Here is a 21912-nt window from a genome sequence, read left to right as displayed (position 1 = left end):
GCAGTGCAGCATAGCATGATAGGTAAAATAATGAGCATAATCGGCGGGTCCCTACTCAGAGCTTCTAAAATCTCAAAATGTCATCAGATGCCTTATTCAGTTACTGTAGGTTCACTTTGCCATTGATCTTCTGACTTAGTTTCTGCAAGTGACCAATTGCAACGTGTTAATTGTGTTAATAAGTATCCAATATATTTATATAAACAAGTTCATTGGAAGCCTTATATCATTACCTATATTTAACCACAGTATAGTACCAGAGTTCATACCAGTTCTTACCAGTTAGTACCAGAGTTCAACCAAGTTCATACCAGAGCAACAGTGTTATTGTGCACCACTAGTACATGACTTATTGTGATCACATAGCTGCACAAATCAGAAACCATACTATTACTGACCACAACAAGAACATTATAGATAAGCTAAATAATTTGTGATTTGTAATGCACATTAGCGTGTTGCCCCTGGTAGGTTTTGCTAATTAATAATAAAATAAAATAAATAAATAAAATAGCATGCTATACACTGCCGATAGTTGGATATGTCCGCAAAGCTGTATAGTACAAGGTACACACATTCAATAATAATGAAACATTACACTGGTGTTTGCTAACTCTGATAATATTAGCTGACTATATCAAGACACACGGTAGTGTGTCGTGCGGCCCAAGAAGCCGGCGCGCCACACCGTGAGTATATTGACAGGAAGAACGAAAACGTCATTTTCACACTTTTGTATCTCGGTGATCACTTATCTGATTGGAACCAAATTTGCTACACAGTTGCCCGCCAGCCAAGGGAGTCTACATTCCAAATTTGAAGGAAATCGCTCCAGCCATTTCCGAGATACGAGCTGCCAAAGTTTGGTTTTTTTTTCTTCGTTTTTTTTTTCTTCTTCGTCTTTTCGCACACTTGCAAAAATTGCTATAACAAGCAAACGCGTACTCCGATCGCCTTGAAATTTGGCACACAGACAGGGAGTCCAAAGGCGAATCCTAGCATCACATTTGGTACAAATCCGATGAATGGTTCAGGAGTTATGACCGATTATTCGCGTAAAACAAGATCGATTTGTTGTCACGCCTACAGGGTAAACCGCTTCATGGAATGAGTTGAAAATTGCTATGTAGATGGAGTAACCATCGTAGGAGTGCCTTTTGGTGGTTTGAAAGGAATCGAGATAAATACCACGGAGATATGACACAAAATCCAACCTGTGTCACAATTACGCGATCGATTTTTATGAATAAAAAAGTATTAGTTTTCACACCTACTAGGCAAACCGCTTAGAGCAATGAGCTGAAAATCGGTGTATAGCTGGAATAATCTTCATAGAAAGTCCTTGCAGTAGTACAGAAGAATCGGATTACAAACCACTGAGTTATGATTCGAAAGCCAACTCCGTGTAGCAAATGCGAGATCGAGATACTCTAATAGAACAGTCACCCTAATAGAGCATTCGGCTAATTTATTTACTCCATTATAGAATTTTATTACATCACAAGTTATTCTGTAGGGAGTTCAGCTGCAAACAGTTAATCTTATAGACAGTTCAGCAAGAAGACAGTCACCATGTGGAGAGTTAAGCAAATGTACCACTATAGAGATTCAGAACATTACAAGTCACACTGAAGAAAGTTCAGCTATAAACAAGTCATGCACTGTGTAGAGAATTCAGCTACAATTAAGTCACTCTCTAGAGAATTCAGTTACACAGAATTCAGCTACACACAAGTCACTGTGGAGAGAGTTCAGCTACAAACAAATTACCCTTTAGAGTGATCAGCTACAAACAAAACACTTTGCAGGGTGTTCAACTGCAACAAATCAATTACCTTTAGAGCGATCAGCAATGAACAAATCAACACAAATCTACCTGTAGAGAGATCAGCTAGAAACAAATCACCCTGAAGAGAGTTCAGCTACAAAAAATCACCCTGTAGAGACATCAGCTAGAAACTAGACACAATGTAAGGAGTTCAGCTACAAGCAATCACCCTGTAGAGAGTTCAGCTAAAACAAATCAACCTGCAGAGAGATCAGCTACACACAAATCACCTTATAGAGAGTTCAGCTACAAACAGATTACCTGTAGAGAGATCGGCTACAAACAAATCAACCTGCAGAGAGATCAGCCATATACACACAAATCAACTTGTAGAGAGATCAGCTACAAACAAATCACCCTGTAGAGAGATCAGCTAGAAACTACACACAATGTAAGGAGTTCAGCTACAAACAAATCACCCTGTAGAGAGATCAGCTACAAACTAGACACAAAGTAAGGAGTTCAGCTACAAGCAAATTACCCTGTAGAGAGTTCATCTACAAACAAATCAACCTGTAGAGCAATCAGCTAGAAACAAATCACCCTGAAGAGAGGTCAGCTACAAAAAATCACCCTGTAGAGAGATCAGCTAGAAACAAATCACCCTGAAGAGAGGTCAGCTACACACAAATCACCCTGTAGAGAGATCAGCTACAAACAAATTGCCCTGTAGAGAGATCGGCTACAAACAAATCAACCTGCAGAGAGATCAGCTACACACAAATCACCTTATAGAGAGTTCAGCTACAAACAGATTACCTGTAGAGAGATCGGCTACAAACAAATCAACCTGCAGAGAGATCAGCTATATACACACAAATCAACTTGTAGAGAGATCAGCTACAAACAAATCACCCTGTAGAGAGATCAGCTAGAAACTACACACAATGTAAGGAGTTCAGCTACAAACAAATCACCCTGTAGAGAGATCAGCTACAAACTAGACACAAAGTAAGGAGTTCAGCTACAAGCAAATTACCCTGTAGAGAGTTCATCTACAAACAAATCAACCTGTAGAGCAATCAGCTAGAAACAAATCACCCTGAAGAGAGATCAGCTAGAAACAAATCACCCTGAAGAGAGGTCAGCTACACACAAATCACCCTGTAGAGAGATCAGCTACAAACAAATTGCCCTGTAGAGAGATCGGCTACAAACAAATCAACCTGCAGAGAGATCAGCTACACACAAATCACCTTATAGAGAGTTCAGCTACAAACAGATTACCTGTAGAGAGATCGGCTACAAACAAATCAACCTGCAGAGAGATCAGCTATATACACACAAATCAACTTGTAGAGAGATCAGCTAGAAACTACACACAATGTAAGGAGTTCAGCTACAAACAAATCACCCTGTAGAGAGATCAGCTACAAACTAGACACAAAGTAAGGAGTTCAGCTACAAGCAAATTACCCTGTAGAGAGTTCATCTACAAACAAATCAACCTGCAGAGCAATCAGCTAGAAACAAATCACCCTGAAGAGAGGTCAGCTACAAAAAATCACCCTGTAGAGAGATCAGCTAGAAACAAATCACCCTGAAGAGAGGTCAGCTACACACAAATCACCCTGTAGAGAGATCAGCTACAAACAAATTGCCCTGTAGAGAGATCGGCTACAAACAAATCAACCTGCAGAGAGATCAGCTACACACAAATCAACTTGTAGAGAGTTCAGCTACAAACAAATTACCCTGTAGAGAGATCGGCTACAAACAAATCAGCCTGTAGAGAGTTCAGCTAAAACAAATCAACCTGCAGAGAGATCAACTACAAACAAACCACCTTATAGAGAGTTCAGCTACAAACAAATTACCCTATAGAGAGATCGGCTACAAACAAATCAACCTGCAGAGAGATCAGCTACACACAAATCAACTTGTAGAGAGATCAATTACAAACAAATCACCCTGTAGAGAGATCAGCTAGAAACTACACACAATGTAAGGAGTTCAGCTACAAATAAATCACCTTATAGAGAGTTCAGCTACAAACAAATCACTCTGTAGAGAGATCAGCTAGAAACTGGACACAATGTAAGGAGTTCAGCTACAAGCAAATCACCCTTTAGTGAGTTCAGCTACAAACAAATCAACCTGCAGTGAGATCACCTACAAAAAAGCACCTTGTACAGAGTTCAGCTACAAACAAATTACCCTGTAGAGAGATCGGCTACAAACAAATCAACCAGTAGAAAGATCAGCTACACACAAATCAACTTGTAGAGAGATCAGCTACAAACTAGTCACAATGTAAGGAGTTCAGCTACAAGTAAATCACCCTGTAGAGAGTTCAGCTAAAACAAATCAACCTGCAGAGAGATCAGCTACAAATAAATCACTTTATAGACAGTTCAGCTACAAACAAATTACCTTGTAGAGAGATCGGCTGCAAATTAATCAACCTGCAGAGAGATCAGCTACACACAAATCACCCTGTAGAGAGATCAGCTAGAAACTAGATACAATGCAAGGAGTTCAGCTACAAGCAAAATCACCCTTTAGTGAGTTCAGCTACAAACAAATCAACCTGCAGTGAGATCACCCACAAAAATGCACTTGTACAGAGTTCAGTTACAAACAAATCACCCTGTAGAGAGATCAGGTAGAAGAATTTACCTTGTAGAGAGTTCATTTACAAAGAAACCATCATATAGAGAGTTCAGCTACAAAGAAATTACCCCGTAGAGAGTTCAGCTAGAAGAAGTCACCTTGTAAAGAGTTTAGCTACAAAGAAACCATCATGTACAGAGTTCAGCTACAAAGAAACCACCTGTACAGAATTCAACTACAAACAAATCACCCTGTATAGAGATCAGCTAGAAGAAGTTACCTTGTAGATAGTTCAACTACAACAATTCACCCTGTAGAAAGATCATGCTAGAAGAAGTCACCTTGTAGAGTGTTCAGTTACAAAGAAACCATCATGTAGAGAGTTCAGCTGCAAACAAATCACTCTGTAGAGAGTTCAGCTACAAAGAAACCGCCATGTAGAGAGTTCAGCCTCATACAAACCACCTAGTAGAGAATTCAACTACAACAAATCACCCTGTAGAGAAGAAGTTACCTTGTAGAGAGTTCAGCTACAAAGAAACCACCATGTAGAGAGTTTAGCTGCAAACAATTCACCTGTAGAGAGTTCAGCTAGAAACAAATCACCCCGTAGAGAGATCAACTGGACGAAGTCACCTTGTAGAGAGTTCAGCTACAAAGAAACCATCATGTAGAGAGTTCAGCTACAAAAAAATCACCCTGTAGAGAGTTCAGCTAGACGAAGTCACCTTATAGAGAGTTCAGCTACAAAGAAACCATCATGTAGAGAGTTCGGCTATAAAGACACCACCATGTAGAGAGTTTAGCTGCAAACAAATCACCTGTTACAGAGAGTTCAGCTACAAAGAAACCATCCTGTATATAGTTCAGCTACATTTCAAGTCACCCAGTAGAGAGATCAGCTGCAAAAAAATCCTGTGGGGAATAATGAGCATGTAATAAATATATGTATATAATTTGTATAATTACTAATAAAATCAAAAATAATTGAAGTACTAAAATTCTTCTTTAAGTTCTTTTCTTCTTCCTGTGGTAAAGAAAAAAAACACATGGGTTAAAAAAGCCCCAAAGCCAGCCATAGGCCGGCTTTGCAGTATACAAATACAAAAAGAAGTGATATCTAATCAAAAACAGCCAAGCTGTAAAAAAAGGTGCGGCCCCCATAAAGGCCATGGTGAAAAAAGATGTGAAATCCAAGGTAGCGGCCAAGAAATGGCTGTGATGGTAGGTTAATGGTTACATTTTAATAACGGCAATTCAGGTGAATTTTGTGCCGCTTGGTCTTGGCACCAAATTCACCTGAACTGTTGTTATCAAAATGTAACCATTAACCTACCATCACAGCCATTTCTTGGCCGCCACCTTGGATTTCACATCTTTTTTCACCACGGCCTTTATGGGGGCCGCACCTTTTTTTACAGCTTGGCTGTTTTTGATTAGATATTAACTTGCATGAGCACACAGAGATCTCTATTTGGACTCAAATAAACATTTAGCTATATAGGCATTCTCAGTACTTATCTGCCCCTGATTTATGGAGAAACTACTGTTTTCTCCTTAGTTTCTAAATAGAGATCTCTGTGTGTTTAACATGCTGACTTGTTTGACTCTTGTTTCTTTACTTTTCTCAGCGATCTCTATATTCTCATGCATGTTTTAAATTTTTTTAATTATTTTTACACTAGTGATTAATACCTGTGCGTTATAATCTCTTTGATTTTTTTTGCACAGCAATAAATATATATATATATATATATATACCACAGAGCCACATACAAAGATCACTCGCTGTGATCCAAGAAATTCGCGAAAATTACGTCCCTCTAAAATTTGTACTTGTTGCTGTTACGCGCGCGGGTGATGTTGCCGCATGTCCGCTGACAAAGTTATAAAAGCAGCACGCTTACTCAATTATGGTAGCTAACAAATATTAACTTATTATACTGAGCTATCAGCAACTGCGAAGCGGCCAAATTAATTGAGGTTCAATACAAATAGCTTGATACTTTTGAACTAGCTGGATAGTCCACTCTCAGTCATTGCGAGCCGGCTAGCTCAGTACGCATGCGGCGTGGGCATGAACTAATCCCAACGATTCAATTTTGCACGATCAATTTCGCACTGAGCTCGCGAACAGAATCATGGACGACACATCGGCCACGTAAGTTGAAATCTTTTCTGTGGTTAATGGAACACAAAATGGGCACCGCATGAACGGTCAAGATTATTGTGTAGATCAAACTTTATTAAAAGGATCACCAATGATTACCTATACTTATGTTGTAAATAGTACCTCAATTAATACTTTTAAATGGTTGTTAGACAGTTAGCTATTTAAGATTTATTTTTGTATAAGACATTGCATTGTGCCTTTGACCCGTATTTAATCATAATCATAATCATCAACATCAATTAACCTTTACAATCCCCGCGGTAGTGCCGAACTGAAGCCAACTGTCCATAAGGCTAGCTAGCTAGCTATCTGTGTGATCCATAAGGCTAGCTAGCTAGCTATCTGGGGTCCTGTATGATAGCTATAAAGCTTATAAAACACAGCTGTATAGCTAGTATACAGCCGAATATACAACTGCAGGGTAAATACGGAAGTATCCTTATCAGTGGTGACTGATCCTCTTCTTGCATGGCAACATGCACTACAGCTGAGACCTATCTCAAGGCGGCAAACCTCCCCAGTTAGCTAGAGATTTTTTTTCTGGCTCAGTAGCTAGCTAGCTATATCATTGTTCATTGATTAGATAGATTATATGAAAGCCATGCATGGCAGCAGATAAATTATATAATTGTTAACCTTAATACCAAACATTGTTGATTACAGAAAAATATCCCGGATTAACTACAAGCATCATCACTGAGCAGTGTAATCTATACAGGCATGACCAAAGCAGCCACAGCAGCTAGGATAACCCATCAGTGCTAACCAAGATTTATTGCTAACTATGAATAAATTTGCCCTTCAGGCGATGAATCCCTTGTAATGATCCCTAGCTTAATGGTGGCATAATTTCAATGCATAGGGTTTGTTCAGCATATAAAAAATTAGATAGTTTTATCTATTACACACAAGTGCATGCATCATATAATTATATCATGATTTCAGCAATAGTACCACAGCCGGATCCACTACAAAAAAGAATCAAGCTTACAGGCCAGTACTAGAGCGGCACGTAACAGTCATACAAATGGATGACCATCTTGTTAATATTAACTGCACTTCTGAAGACAGCAGCAATGACAAGACATCAACAAGTGAACATCATCTTCAAATTCATGATAGAATTTCAGTGAAAACAAAAAATAGTGCACCTACAAGGAAAACAAGTGTGCCTATTCAACCGAAAGTTGCACATCACAGACTTCTAGCCACTGTTGGTATTCTTATTATCATTGGATTATTTTTAGTACCTGTTGTTTTGTATTACACTCAAGATAGAGTTGACTTGAGCACATTAACAGCAACTAGAAATATTTCAGTAAGTTACTTTTATCATACCTAGCTAAGAACGCCCTACCAATTATCAATCTCAATCAATCAATCAATGGACACCATCAAAAGACAGCTGAAATCTTTCATGCTCAATTGTTTTCTTGATCCTAATAATTCATGTAATCTACATTTTCTGTGTCCATGTTCAAGTTGCCAATCCTGATCTGCTCCCCACAACTTGAAAACACAAGTAGAAACTTTAAGTTATAAGTAGTAATTGTATGTGTAGCTAAATGCTGTTACTGTATGTGTACCCAGCCTGTAGGTAGCATACCTACAAATTGTTAATGCTTAAAAGCCCTTTAAAATAAAATAATAATTTTGTAAAGTACATAAATAAAAGTGCTACTATGAAATCATGTCTTAATTGTCTACTCTAGAATCAACAGTTACTAGACTCCTGTAACACATCTGTAGCAAACATGTACAGTACATGTGTAATAGATGTCATCAACACTTATGAAGCTATCAGATCAGCTAGCCAGTTTACATATCAGTTCTGTATCGATGAAACTAAGGATTTGTTCTGTGAGGCTTTACAAAACTGCAACAACGTGTCCTATGCTAAGGATATAGTGTGCCAGCAAGTACGACAAGAATATTGTACTGCAGAGTGGAGGATATCAGAAATTGAAGATGAGATAATTGACTGTGATGAGTATGGAGAAACAGCCAAACTGAATTGTTCAGACCAATTTAGCCTTGCTAAAGATGGCTCTGTCTGTCTGCCATTGTGTAGACGATTTTCACAATATAATGATGAAATGACTACTACAATCCTTGTAGTATTTAATGTAGTTAATGCGTTGAATGCTATTGGAGGAATTACTGTATTAATTGCTTCTTATTGGAACAGGAAAAAAATGTAAGTTACCAACCCAACAAATAACATGTAGTTATACTTAATTTATGTAATAAAATACTTATATGCTCAACCGTACTGAGTATCGCGAACCACGGTATTGGTTCACAATAGAGATCACCTATGTATTTTGCCAAAATCCTAACAGAACACTCACCTAAACACCACCTTAGAAAGCTCTCCCAATTACAAAAGAGGCCTTAGAAGTTAATTTGGGAGAAGTATAGGTCCACTGGAAAATGTGGTATCGAAAGGAACCAATAAAGGTACTTTTTAAAGAACTGAAATATCAGTGCCATTTTATTCATCTTATCATTTTCATACACTGATCTACAAGAAAATCTTTCACTTTATGGACATAAAAGTTGCATATATATAACCTTCCTATATGGAGATATCATTCTTCATGTCCATGGACTATTTTAAAATGCATACTGCAACAATAGTTAACATCCATTCTCAAGTCTTCAAAGTGCTGGTCACTGTAAAGCTTTAATAATAAATAAATATTTAGGTTTAAAGGAAGAAAATCCATCCCTCCTGGAGGAGACTGAGTGTGGTGCCCGACTAGACATTGGGTGGCCTGCAGTTTAAATCCTGGGGTAGGAGGGATTTTTTCCTTTCTTTGGCCCTTTTCTGTTTCACCTTACTGTTAGTTAAGTCAAGTAATCTTCTTAAGTCTTCAGTTTCAGTTTGTTAGGTTAGATGTTGCTGTCAGACCTTCAGTGCTGGTCACTGTAAAGCTTTAATAATAATAATAAAGTGTTGGTCCACTTTGAAAAGTGAAGCCTTATTTGCTGCAAGGGAAACTCCTATGTGTTAAATTCAAATCTAACATGTTCAACCCTATATCATTACCTATAATTATTCCATAAGTGCAGAAATGTTTTTGTGCATATACCATTGCTCACAGAACTGTACATATTTACCAGAAGCCATACACACATACACATTGCTGACCACAGCATGCTTTAAGTTCACTGCCACTGTTGGATAGATTAAATAAACTCAGCTGTATACACTTAACTGCTAGGAAACAATACACTGGTGTTGTTAGATTTGGTTTGTATTGAATACTAACTTGATGATTGGCTTGTAAGAAAAAAAGATAGACAAAAATCAACAAATACAAGGATAAATGATATATCTAATCCAAAACAGCCGAGCTGTGAAGGGTATATAGCCTTCAAAATACTGAGGCTAGTATGAAAAAGATATCAAAGGTGCATGGCGGCCAAGAAATGGCTGCAATGATATTATGTCAATTGATTTTGTGATGCTATAAATAAGTGACAGTATAAACATCATTGCAGCCGCCACCTAGCTTTTTATATCACATCTTTGTAGCATTACAAACGCAGCCATTTCTTGGCCGCCACCTTTGATATCACATGTTTTTCATACTAGCCCAATGGGAAGGCTGCATCCTTTTTCACAGCTGGTGTGTTTTAGATAAAATATAATGTTTATACTGTGAAATATCAAGCACCACTAGCACCTTTTATATCATTATCATGATATCCATAAATGAATTTTTAAACTAGTGTAATTTTTTTTAAATCAAAAAAAACAAAAAAAAAAAACAGAACAAGCAAGAGACAAAAACGTCAGCACAATGGAGCATGTCAAGCCTAGCACAGAAACTATCACACACAGATCTCTATGGACTCAATGCATGGATGCAAGGGATAACATACAGTTCCATAAATCAGGAGTAGATATAACAGGATGCTGGGACTGTTTCTGTATAGCTACCATTAAAATTAAACATGGCGAAGGCAGTTGCTATTATTCTGATACATGGACAATTTCAGCATACTCTTCAAGCTTTTTTATAGTTATTCAATGTATATGTATGTATCACTATCAATCCGTTAAGTCCAAATAGAGATCTTTGTGTGACAATTTCAAGTGTTAGTGTTTGACATGTTCCATTGCAGTCCGAACGCGCAGACTTATTTGACTCTTGTTTCCTTCACTTTTTTAGCAATCTCTAGCTATATTTCCCATATTTTAGTTTTCAAAAATTATTTTTTACATTAGTTATAGTATATAGAAGGTTTGCACCTTCTAACAAAAATTTTGAAATGTTGTTTATACTGTAAGCGGGGAAAGTTTTGCTGGGCGAAAGTTTCACAGTTAAGGCTTACTGAGATTATTCATGGAGAAAGTTTCATGGTAGAGCTTAAACATAGCTATATAATACACTGTAAATTATTGATTTAGTGGAGAAACTTTTGCGGTTTGCTTTGAAACCGTGAAAAACACGAAACTTTCGCCCAGTGAAACTTTCCCCGTTTACGGTATGGTTCATGAAAATTTCAAAACAATAATTAAAATTTATATAGCTAACAATGTAATACATTTGCACAGAAATTTATTCTTTTTATAGTTGGAAATAAGCCACAATTGGGTGAATATACTGTAAGTGATTTATAAGTACTAGGTTTGTTTTCTTTTACCATCATCTTGTTTTAGAATGTACAACTCATGGAAGGCTATAGTATTTGTAAATTAACAGGTTCAGTTAATTCCACTTTACTGAATTAACTTTTCTAATATGCATATTTGCTTATAGAAAATGTAATTTTGGTGTGCCGGCACATGGACACAGCCATTATACATGTAATGTTGTCCAGGTTTAGATATCCTCAAGTCTTGATAGTAATAAATGCTTGTTTATGGACTATTGAAGGTGAGTTGTATGCTCCTGTAGTGCATATAATCTGCTACCATGTCAATTATAGGATTTTTTATTGGTATTGGCAGTACTGGAATGGGAAAGTGGAATCCACTTTGTTCTGGAGAGTTTTTGGTTGATTCATATCAAACTCCTTCAGTTTTTACTCAGATACAAGGTTAGTGGTAATAGGTATTTATAGTCATTTTTAAAAGCACATATGCATTGCATATAGTCAATTTAGTATATAAGCAGTTTAACTGCATGCAATTACATGTGTTAATCTCAGTACCACGTTTGGTAGGAATCCGATGAACATTCACGGAGTTATGAACGATTATTCGCATACATAAGGTTGAACTTCTGTCATGCCCACAGGGTAAACTCCTGAGTTGAAAATTGCTATGTAGATGGAGTAGTCAGGCTGAAAATATGCTGCAATATGTTCTTACTTCCCTCCAAATTTGAAGTCAATCAACTAATGCATGCATGGATTATTGCAATTTTTCTAAAGTGCGTGAAAAGAAAATTTATGACAAATATACCTGACTTCCAAATATTTTAATTACAATACTAGTCACATGACACTGACACAAGCTAGGAAAATAATTTTGATGAATGGCCAACATTTTGTCAAACCCTCATCAATTCCATACATAAAAGCCAATGCATTATATAATTGCTTGTTAAATGGATCAGTATATATACATAACATACATTAGAAATAATGACCTAAACTTTATTCAGCAAACAAGCTAGCACTTCAAAGATTTGTTCTACTGTAACAAATGTGACAAACTTGTACCTGGTACTTTAGCATATTTACAATTTAATTACCCTTATCATTCTAATGTACATTGTAGCTGTTTGTAACTTTTTATAATGATGCTTTTTTTCCTTCTATATAGGAGCAGTCATTCATTCTGTGATCCTTTTGTACAATCTATTGTGGTTCATATACTTTTCACACCTCTTCATGATAGTAGCATGTCCTTTTCACTCAAGCTACATCAGTGCATGGCAGAACAGCAAGAATATTCATATCGTTGAACTCACTTGTGCATTTCTACTTGGAATTACACCAAATGTTTTTGCTGCTGTCACCTCACAGTTTCAGATTGTTAATTTTCCACCACTTTTTGCTGGAGTTAACAAATCTTTTTATTGTTATGGAATTCTTCTTCCAAATCTTGTGGTGACTGGTGTTGACTTGATCTTGATGCTCTGCACACTATACAAGATTCATGTTGTAAGTTATTAACTATACTAAGAGATCACTTTTTTTCCTTACTTTGGCACTTTTCAGCTATAAGTCACTAAGTCTAAGTCCTTGAAATTAGGTTAGGTAATCCTAAGGCTGCAGCACATGTTCCCGTCAGACCTTCAGTGCTGGTCACTGTAAAGCACTAATAACAATAACAATAACAAATGGGCAGAATGGTGTACAATAGGAATGTTGGAATGATAGGGGACAATTTTGGTGGCAAATTTTCTGTAGTAAATTTTTAATCTGATGTTTCTTAATATAATTGTGTTCAGTGCAGCATTTTAGTTTGGTAAAAATTTGTCAAATTTTTCAAAATTTCCTTCCACATAAGTTTCTTGGCCTCCTTGTCATGACACTCACTACTAAATCAGTTAGCAAGTATAGTGAATTTCTACTTCCTGTACATTAATGTACATTGATAGTGTTTTACTGGCTCATGGACTAAACCTGAAAGTGTGAGCAATTTGTTACTATAAAAATAAATTGCATTAGTCATTTTTAGCATTGCTCTTCAGGGAGGTTCCCTATATTTGCTATATAATACGTATGTTTTCCTGCATGGCTGTGTAATGTCAATGCTACCAGGCCTTGATACACATCATGAGTTTCCATGACTACACCAAAGACGGAGGTACCATTCAACACAACACTTGAGTATTTAAGTATGTACACATGTTTTCATGGCTATGAGATTGTAGGTTGAAGGAAGGTGTGGCTCCATGTATAACTCAAAATAAAGAATGTTTGTACATGATGTATATTACAAATGTTTCCTACATAATATCCTCCAAACTACATATTCTTTATTTCCATGAACCATTCTGAATGGAACCAATTGCCATTAGACATTGTTCATGCCAATTCAGTAAAAATTTACTGTATAAATATTATAATATGAAATCAGTTGTAATTGCATACTTGTAAATTTGCTTTACGCCCCAGGTGGGCTCTCAGTCTGCTAATCAAATAATAGAGTTCATAATATAAAGATAAACTCTTGATAATAATAATACATAGGATTGCTTGACTATATGACAGAAGTCTTTCTTTATATGTAAACTAGCACTGGTACCTGCCTCGTTGCTGTAGTCGGAGTGATTGGTCCTGTATGTGCATGAAAACTTTGTTTCCCTAAGTAATTAAGCTAACTGAGCATTAAACTTTAAACAAAAGTACTTGTGTATCACTGAAACAATGATAGCCTATAGCTATAATGTACTAAAACAGTTGTCAATAAAAAGATTACCAATTGCAAAATAAACCCACTACCTCACACTCTAACCACTATGCCATATACATGTGCCACATGGTCATGGTGTAAAACCTGCTTAGTATAAAGTCATGCATATAAGTTGAATGGCACAGGTGTTTACTTGCAGTTTGCATGTAGCTTACAAAAAGAATTCCAGCAAGTTTTGCACATTCAATGTGATTTAAATAATGAATTATGGCAGTTAGAAGCTTCATTTAAACGCTACGTTACTCTTAGATTATATGGGCTTTGTTTGGCACAAAAACCACTTTGACACATGCAACAGCTGGCAAGAAGAATGCGTGAACTCAAATGGAATACAGGCAGACAGATGGACAGCTTTTCAGTTAAGTATAATGTATATACATATATAGACTGATTACAGAGTTTTCACAAGAATGCCGCCTTCAATTATCTGAACATTTGATTTAATGATTGAATGATTTAGCCAGTGAGTAAGTTTCCTGTTTGCCCTCCAGTACAAAAGCACATAAAAACAAAAACTACTGTTTCAGCAGTGCCTTACAAAAAGCATTTAATATGAAAGCAAATTACACAGCATTACTACTACTTACAAACAACAACACTGAACTATAGCTAGTTAACAATTAGCTAACAACAATAGCATGCAAAAGTACAAGAACACTGAGTTCAAAAGTGCAACTTAAAAGTAGATTTTAAAGCATGACATGCAGACACACCACACAATGCAGACAGTAAGATGTACCATTTTTCAATAAATATTCATTTTTCTCAATAGACAGCAATAAAAAATTAACACCATTCTATCAGTGTAAGATAAACAAAACCAGACAGAAATATTCCTGTAGGAAGTGAGAATGTAAACATTCCAATTAAGCTCTTAGAAACTTAACTGCCAGCCAGACAAGCAACCACAGAACTGTATGTGTAATCTATGTTTGCATTTAATATAAATGTTTCAGAAATGATATACCACTATAGTATGTATGCGTTGAGCTGGATCCTCGAAAACATTTAATAACTCATGGATGCAATTACACACAATTTTGAAATTTGGCTCATTTGTAGCACTGCTTGACCCACTAAAAATATTTCAAAATCGTTTCATTCAAATTCCTGACACAATATTTATGGTCAATACAAATGTTCACCATACATTTTCTATAGGAAAGCCATAAAATTGCAATGTCCATTACAACCCTCTCCTGAACTTGTAATGGAGCCAAACCACACATGTCTGTTATTGACACGTTTACTGTCACCATTAATCATCTGGTTGGCTGAAATGGTAAATCTCCTAAGAAAAAATCCACTTTTCATTTTTAGCTGCTATCATGAACCATGGTAGTGGTTCATAATAGAGATCACCTATGTTTTTGGCCAAAATTGTAATAGAACACATACCTAAACACCACCTTAGGAATCTCCCCCAACCACAAAAGAAGCATTAGAAGTTAATTAGGAAGAATTTTAGGTCCACTGGAAAGTATGAAGTCAAAAGCAATGAATAAAATATTTTTTTTAAATTTCTGAAATATGCCATTTTGTTCATCTTATTATTTTTTTCCACAGAGCTAGAGCAAAATGTGGGTACTTTTTGGGGATAAAAACTACATAACTTTCCTTCCTATGTCTTTCTTCACATCCATGACCTATTTTTAAATGCATATTACAATGATAACACCCATTCTCAAGCAAATTTGCTTCTTGTAGGTTCACTTTGCCATTGATCTTCTGACTTAGTTTCTGGGGTAACCAACATGTTAATAAGTATCCAATCTATTTGTTAACAAGCTCATTTGGAAACCTTATATCATTATACCTATATATATTATGTTCATACCAGAGCAACAATGTTGTTGTGTACTTGACTTATTGTGATCATATAGCTGCACAAATCAGAAGCCGTACTACTATTGCTGACCACAGCACACTATACACTGCCTATAGTTGGATATTTCAAAGCTATATAGTACAAAGTACATTCAATAGTATGGAAAAGTGTTTGCTAACTCTGATAATATTAGCTGACTACTTAACAGCTACTGTACATGATGACTAACTATATATGTTTAGTACTGTGTAATATCAAGCACCACCAGCACCACTTATTATCATGTTAGCTATCCATAAATGGATTTATAAAAAATATACAAGTTAGTGAAAAAATAATTTTCAAAATTAAAACATGGGAATAGAGATCGCTGAAAAAAGTAAAGAAACAAGGGTCAAACAAGCCAGCATGTTAAACACACAGAGATCTCTATTTGGACTCAAATAAACATTTATACAGAAGCATTCTCATTGCTTACTGATCATTCTCAGTGCTTATCTGCCCCTATTTATATAAAACTACTGCTTTTCCTTAGTCTCTAGCTATACTATATCCATTGAGCCTAACTGAATAGAGATCTCTGTGTGTTTAACATTCTGGCTTGTTTGACCCTTGTTTCTTTACTTTTTTCAGCGATCTCTATTCCCATGTTTTAATTTTATGAAAATTATTTTATGCTAGTACATATATACCAGTCTGCTATTGATGACACCAGTCAGACCCGAGTCCCCATCCATGGAATACTCTTGTTTCATAGATAGTACAGTTGTAAAATTGTGAGCTCTACCTTGAGTTTGTATATGCATGGCTATAGCATGGTTTTTAGTCTCACCAGCCAGCATGTATTTTTTCTTTATTTGGTCAGGAAAAGCAGTTGAACTTTTTGATGGACTGGTAATTGAGTTTGTTAACCTCAAACCATACAAACTCAACCTCAAACCTCTACTAAGTGCTATATGGAGAAGATATGAAAGCACACCTTACTGAGGATAAAATAATGATATTCACCAATTAGGTCATTTAATAAACAGCTGCTGCGTGAGTAGCTATTGGACATGTTACCACTTTTTCCCCAACTAAATGACAAAAGAAAAAAAATATAGGCTGGCTGGCGGGACTATGCGGTTTTTCTGAAATATTTTTATGGCTTAATACTGTTTTATGTTTTCTGTTTAATAGTGCTAGGTGAGTTCATAGCATTGTATAATTACAAGTATATATTTTTATTTATTTATTCATTAGGCACAAATTACTATGTGATAGACAGCATATCAAATTTATATCAACACACAAGAGCATGACATACTAATCAGTATCTCACAAAATCAAGGTTGATAGAATTATGCATAGGTATTACAGGGGTGTAGGAAGATATTTAACGTATGGGTGCCCAATGGCAAAGCTGAAGACCAAAAAAAAAAAAAAAAGTCTCAAGTGTGATTGCTCTATTAGAGTATCTCGATCTTTTCAGTAATATATTATAGTACAGTGTGTTGACACCCATTAATTACATCACTGGAAATATTTATGGGTGCCCAAGCACCCATGGCACCCATGCTTCCTACACCACCTAGTGGCTTCAACATTTGTCTAATTACTTAAACTCTCAACTACTTATAGGGCAATCATCCTATATTTACTGCTGCTCAGTGGTCTATTGCATCATCCATCACCTTATGATACAAGGAAGCCATAAAGACTCAAAGTATTTGCATGCTATTTGTAAACTTAAAGAGTGTGAACAGTTCTCCAATACTGTAACACTGAACACAGTAACCATTTTTGTATTGTAAGCTCTTTCTTCTTTAGGGGACATCCTTTTAAATACCAGAGCTGTATTAACACTCTATGGCTGCTTAGCACCTGTTAACATAACCAGACAAAGCCCTGCTTTCTCTACAAATACATGTGGCAGCAAATCCTGAGTGTTACGCTCCTTTGTGCCTTGCAGCACTTACGAGCTCCTGGTGAGTGAGAAGAGCATGATGCTAGTGGCTTCAACATTTATCTAATTACTTAAACCTCAAGTTCATATAGGGAATTCACTGCTCAGTGGTTTATTGCATCATCACCTGCTGTTTATATATATAATATTGGGAAGCCATGATGAGTCTAAATATTAAAAGAGCCTGAACAACAACATTTTGTGAGCTATCTGTGCTGTAGAGGACAAGAAACAGAACTTTGTTGGAATCATCATTCTAGATCTTTTAACTACCCTATTACTGACACTCTGTGGCTGCCGCTCTCTCTGCAAGGACATGTGGCTGCAAAGGCATTTCACAAAAGTTAGAACACAGCTATATCCTGAGTGTAACGCTCCTTTGTGCCTTGTGGCACTTATGAGTTCCTGTTACCATACACAAGGAAATTTTGACATAATAAAAATTTGACAAATTATTTCATCAGATTTGATGAATTAAAATTGTAGATAAAAACATGTGTTTGTAATGATGCTTATGGCATTTGATGATTTAATTTGACTAATTAAATCGATTTGTCAAACTTTTCTTGGGTCAAGCAGTGATGGCTTAATGGTTTGTATGGTTAGCACTTTGATAGCTTAGTGGTTGTGATACAAATAACTATTGCACTTAGGTGGTTTATTGGTTGTAATGTTTGGGTTGACAGCATTTATACCTCAAAGACTTACTCCAATAAATAAGCCATGCAATGTGTACAAACCAAATCCTTTTGAAAAGTGTTTCATGGAAATATAAAAGTGTTTCATTGAAATATAATGGTGTTCGAGTCACAACCCTCAAGATATCTTGCCTTTTGTGCTAACCATACACTACTCATGGATGCAGATGCATAATCTACAAGTGTACGTAGCTATATGTGTATTGTACATATTGTATGCATGCGTGCTTGTATGAGATGTGACACATAGTAGCTACTATAATATACGTACACTGTTGTGCTATGGTAGCACCTAAGTGCTAAATTTTGATTGCCCCAGTCAAAAAATAGCACCAGTAGGTGGTCTACTGTAACACTTTTGTTTTATTATTGCTGCTTTACAGTGTCATGTATAAAATATTTTCACTACAGAATTACGGTATTTTCAAGAGAAGAGGACCTCAAAGAAAGCGCACTTTGCAGTTGACTGTTCCTGAAGTAAAGATCTTTTTAACATTTTGTTACTTGCTAGTTCTAATGAGCATTTTATGGACCCGTTCCACTTTAGAGACAAGTAGCTTTTCTAGACAGGCAATATTTCTGGTGGAATACATTCAGTGCATGTCTGGTGGAGTTCGTAGAGGCCTAGACTGTGGAGAATTCCGAAGGAATTTTGAAAATGGCAGTTATCCAGAACTTACATTTACTCACCTGCTACTTTACATCTTTCTGAACTTTTCAAACTTGCCTTTTGTGATTGAATATCAAACAACAAAACAGCCACGTTCTCAGCAAAAATGAAGAGCCAGCACAGTGTGTGTAAAACTTACTATACTGCCTACCACATATCATCAATTGCATATCGGCTGAATCTGTATATCCACTATGTATTGTGTGCAATGTATTAATTTTAAAAATAATGGACCAAATTATGCACATCAATAAACAGTATAATTTCACCTTTAGGAACACAAAACCATGTGCTAACTGTCTAACCTGTTAATTACTTTATGACTTACATGCTTTGTATGGCACATGCATTATCACAATTTGATATATTTTCACTGCCAGTATATTATAGTATCTGTCTTGCTGGCTATGCCACACCGCATAGTTATATCAGGAGTTTATATACATAGCTGAAGGCATTTGTACCTTTGGCACTTATAAGCTCCTGGTTATATGAACCTGTAAAGGGTGCAGTGTTTAAAGTGTCAGTAGGATATCATATCAAAGGTGTTGGCCAAGAAATGATGATGTAATCTTAATGGAAATAAATTTTACACTCCAGTTTGTCTAGTTGGCATGACAATTTTACATTTGCTATTTTTAAGCATGTATTTATAGCCCGCTTATCTGAGCATGACCAAGTTACACAAATGGTTCCTGTATATGTACACTTGCTTATCACATAACAATGTTGGCTTTCTTGGCCACACTGGTTAATGATCTTTTAACTCACCCAAACTGTGCACATTTAACTATCACCTGCAAGACATCTCCTTTGTCAAGATATTCAATTTGTAACTGTTACCCACAAAGTAGCATGCAGTACTTAATGTCTTGAAGTCGGCACAATCACAAATAATTGTTGTCTTGGTCTGAACATATTATCAACATAACCAACAAAGCCAATTCCACCATACAAGGAAGCATATGTAACATCAACTCGCTACACCACTTAGCTATATCCATCCTACATCTCTACACCTACAGCTTGTAACAATAACAGATTCTAAATTGAAATGGTATATCGTCACTCAGCTGGATTCTTATACAATAACTTTAGGAACAATATGAACTGGTGGACCCTAAAACTAAAGTTATTATGTTTTTTTACAAATTGTCAACAATTTAATCTCAGGCTCTCATAACTACCTATAATCTTGTCATCAGCCCTTACCTGTGGACACAACATGAAATCAGAAAGAAAGATGTAATTCTTACTCCTTACTATCAGCTATCAGAATATGGAAACCTCTTCCAGAATATTTAGTTAATTCAATTAATTTAGAAGACTTATTTTGATAATTAGTAAATACTTTATTACATGTACTATACACTCACTTTTGAGAGGTCTGTATATTATAAATAAATAATTATACGATCACATATCAAATTTACATTGACATATATAATAAAAGTACATACATAGGTACGTATATGGATTAATACTACCAAAAATATGACGAGGATCTTTTTGAGCTCATCGATAAGGATCTCTTTGAGCGAATTGACACTTTCCTTGAAACAAAAAACTTCACTGATTGGAATTGAATAATAAATGGCAAATTTGAGAAAGTCAAAAATGTATATAATATAAGATAAGTTAACTGCAGGCCGGGAATACCACGATTCAAGAACTTTCTTCTAGGTCCTTCACAATCTAGATCTTTACGAATCCCTCCAGACATACACTGGACATAATCTATCATATATGATAATGTTTCATTAAATCTTCCATTTGCTATGCTGAAGCTCGTCCATAGCACAACCATGAAGACCAATAAGTAACAGAAGATGAAAAATATCTTTACCTCAGGTGTTGAAAAGCTGATACCCCTTGTTCTACCAAATTTTTGCTGCATAGAAATTATAAAATGTAGTCACTCACATGCACGCATGCACACACACACACACACACACACACACACACACACACACACACACACACACACACACACACACACACACACACACACACACACAGGTAAGTAGAATTCTAGGAAAATGGGAACAGGACAGGAACAAGCAATGGAAAATTCCTGATAAAGGTCATCATGTAAATATATAGGTAGCACAACGCTCCTTTACAGCATTGTTGGATCCTTCCACTAAAATGAAATCAAATGGGGCAGCCACCTGCATTAAAATACTCTAATAGAACAGTCAAGAATGTTTGTTAACTATCCTACCAGGGACCTGCATTGGAAACCTGTTATATTAGTGGTCTTGAGTTAGTGCAAACTGAATTGGTGCTATAGTTGCAAGTATAAGGAAAAATTAGGAATTTTAAGTTCGATTCAGGATCATAGAAAAAAGTAGGGAAACAAGGAAGGTCGCCTACCCCTGCAGATACACTAGTGGTCCCTTGTTTCCCTACTTTTACTTCTATGATCCCTATAATTGAACTTAAAATTCTTAATTTTTCTTATACTTGTTTGTTTGCTTTTTTGTAACAATACAATGACAGGTAATCCCACGCATACCGCATCAAAACAAAGGATGGTGTCAGGGGTAATGTTTTCGACTGAACACGCACCTCCACTAGGACAATTACTGACTTGAAAGTGAAGTGGCCATTATGCTTTGCTTTCAGCTATGTTCAGACTGTTTCACAGTGTTACAAATGAAGAACAGTAGAAGAAGTGGCTCTGCAATCAATCCAGTTACCACGGAAAATACAGATGATACCCATTTACAAACATAGGGAAGCCATTGTGTACTGACACCTTGCAAAAAGAAATAGAACATAAAGGAGGACAAAGGTAAGTCCATGATGTGTACTTTGTATGTACTGCAGTATG

General features: G+C 36.2%; 2 protein-coding genes across 2 annotated transcripts in view; one reads left to right on the top strand and one right to left on the bottom strand.

Annotated features, from left to right (window-relative positions):
• Positions 1-6315: 6315 nt before the first annotated feature.
• On the top strand, positions 6316-19052 carry LOC136242963 (uncharacterized; the record flags this gene model as incomplete). Its single annotated transcript, XM_066034466.1, is given in 7 exon segments — positions 6316-6542; positions 7500-7872; positions 8267-8751; positions 11388-11443; positions 11496-11606; positions 12337-12677; positions 18818-19052. Coding segments are annotated over 7 exon segments (1621 nt in total), but the record flags the coding sequence as incomplete, so codon positions are not given.
• A 1314-nt stretch (positions 19053-20366) lies between these two features.
• The window catches only part of LOC136242978 (uncharacterized), a 15686-nt gene continuing 14140 nt past the window's right edge, over positions 20367-21912 (bottom strand). Inside the window, exon 7 of the mRNA XM_066034485.1 lies at positions 20367-20967. Within this exon, the coding sequence (XP_065890557.1) occupies positions 20560-20967 (408 nt within the window). The 3' untranslated portion in view covers positions 20367-20559. The remainder of the gene's footprint in view (positions 20968-21912) is intronic.

This window comes from Dysidea avara, chromosome 13, assembly GCF_963678975.1.
Source record: "Dysidea avara chromosome 13, odDysAvar1.4, whole genome shotgun sequence".
NCBI lineage: Eukaryota > Metazoa > Porifera > Demospongiae > Dictyoceratida > Dysideidae > Dysidea > Dysidea avara.
The sequence above is the reverse complement of the archived record's forward strand: the minus strand, read 5'-3'. Positions and strand labels throughout refer to the sequence as shown.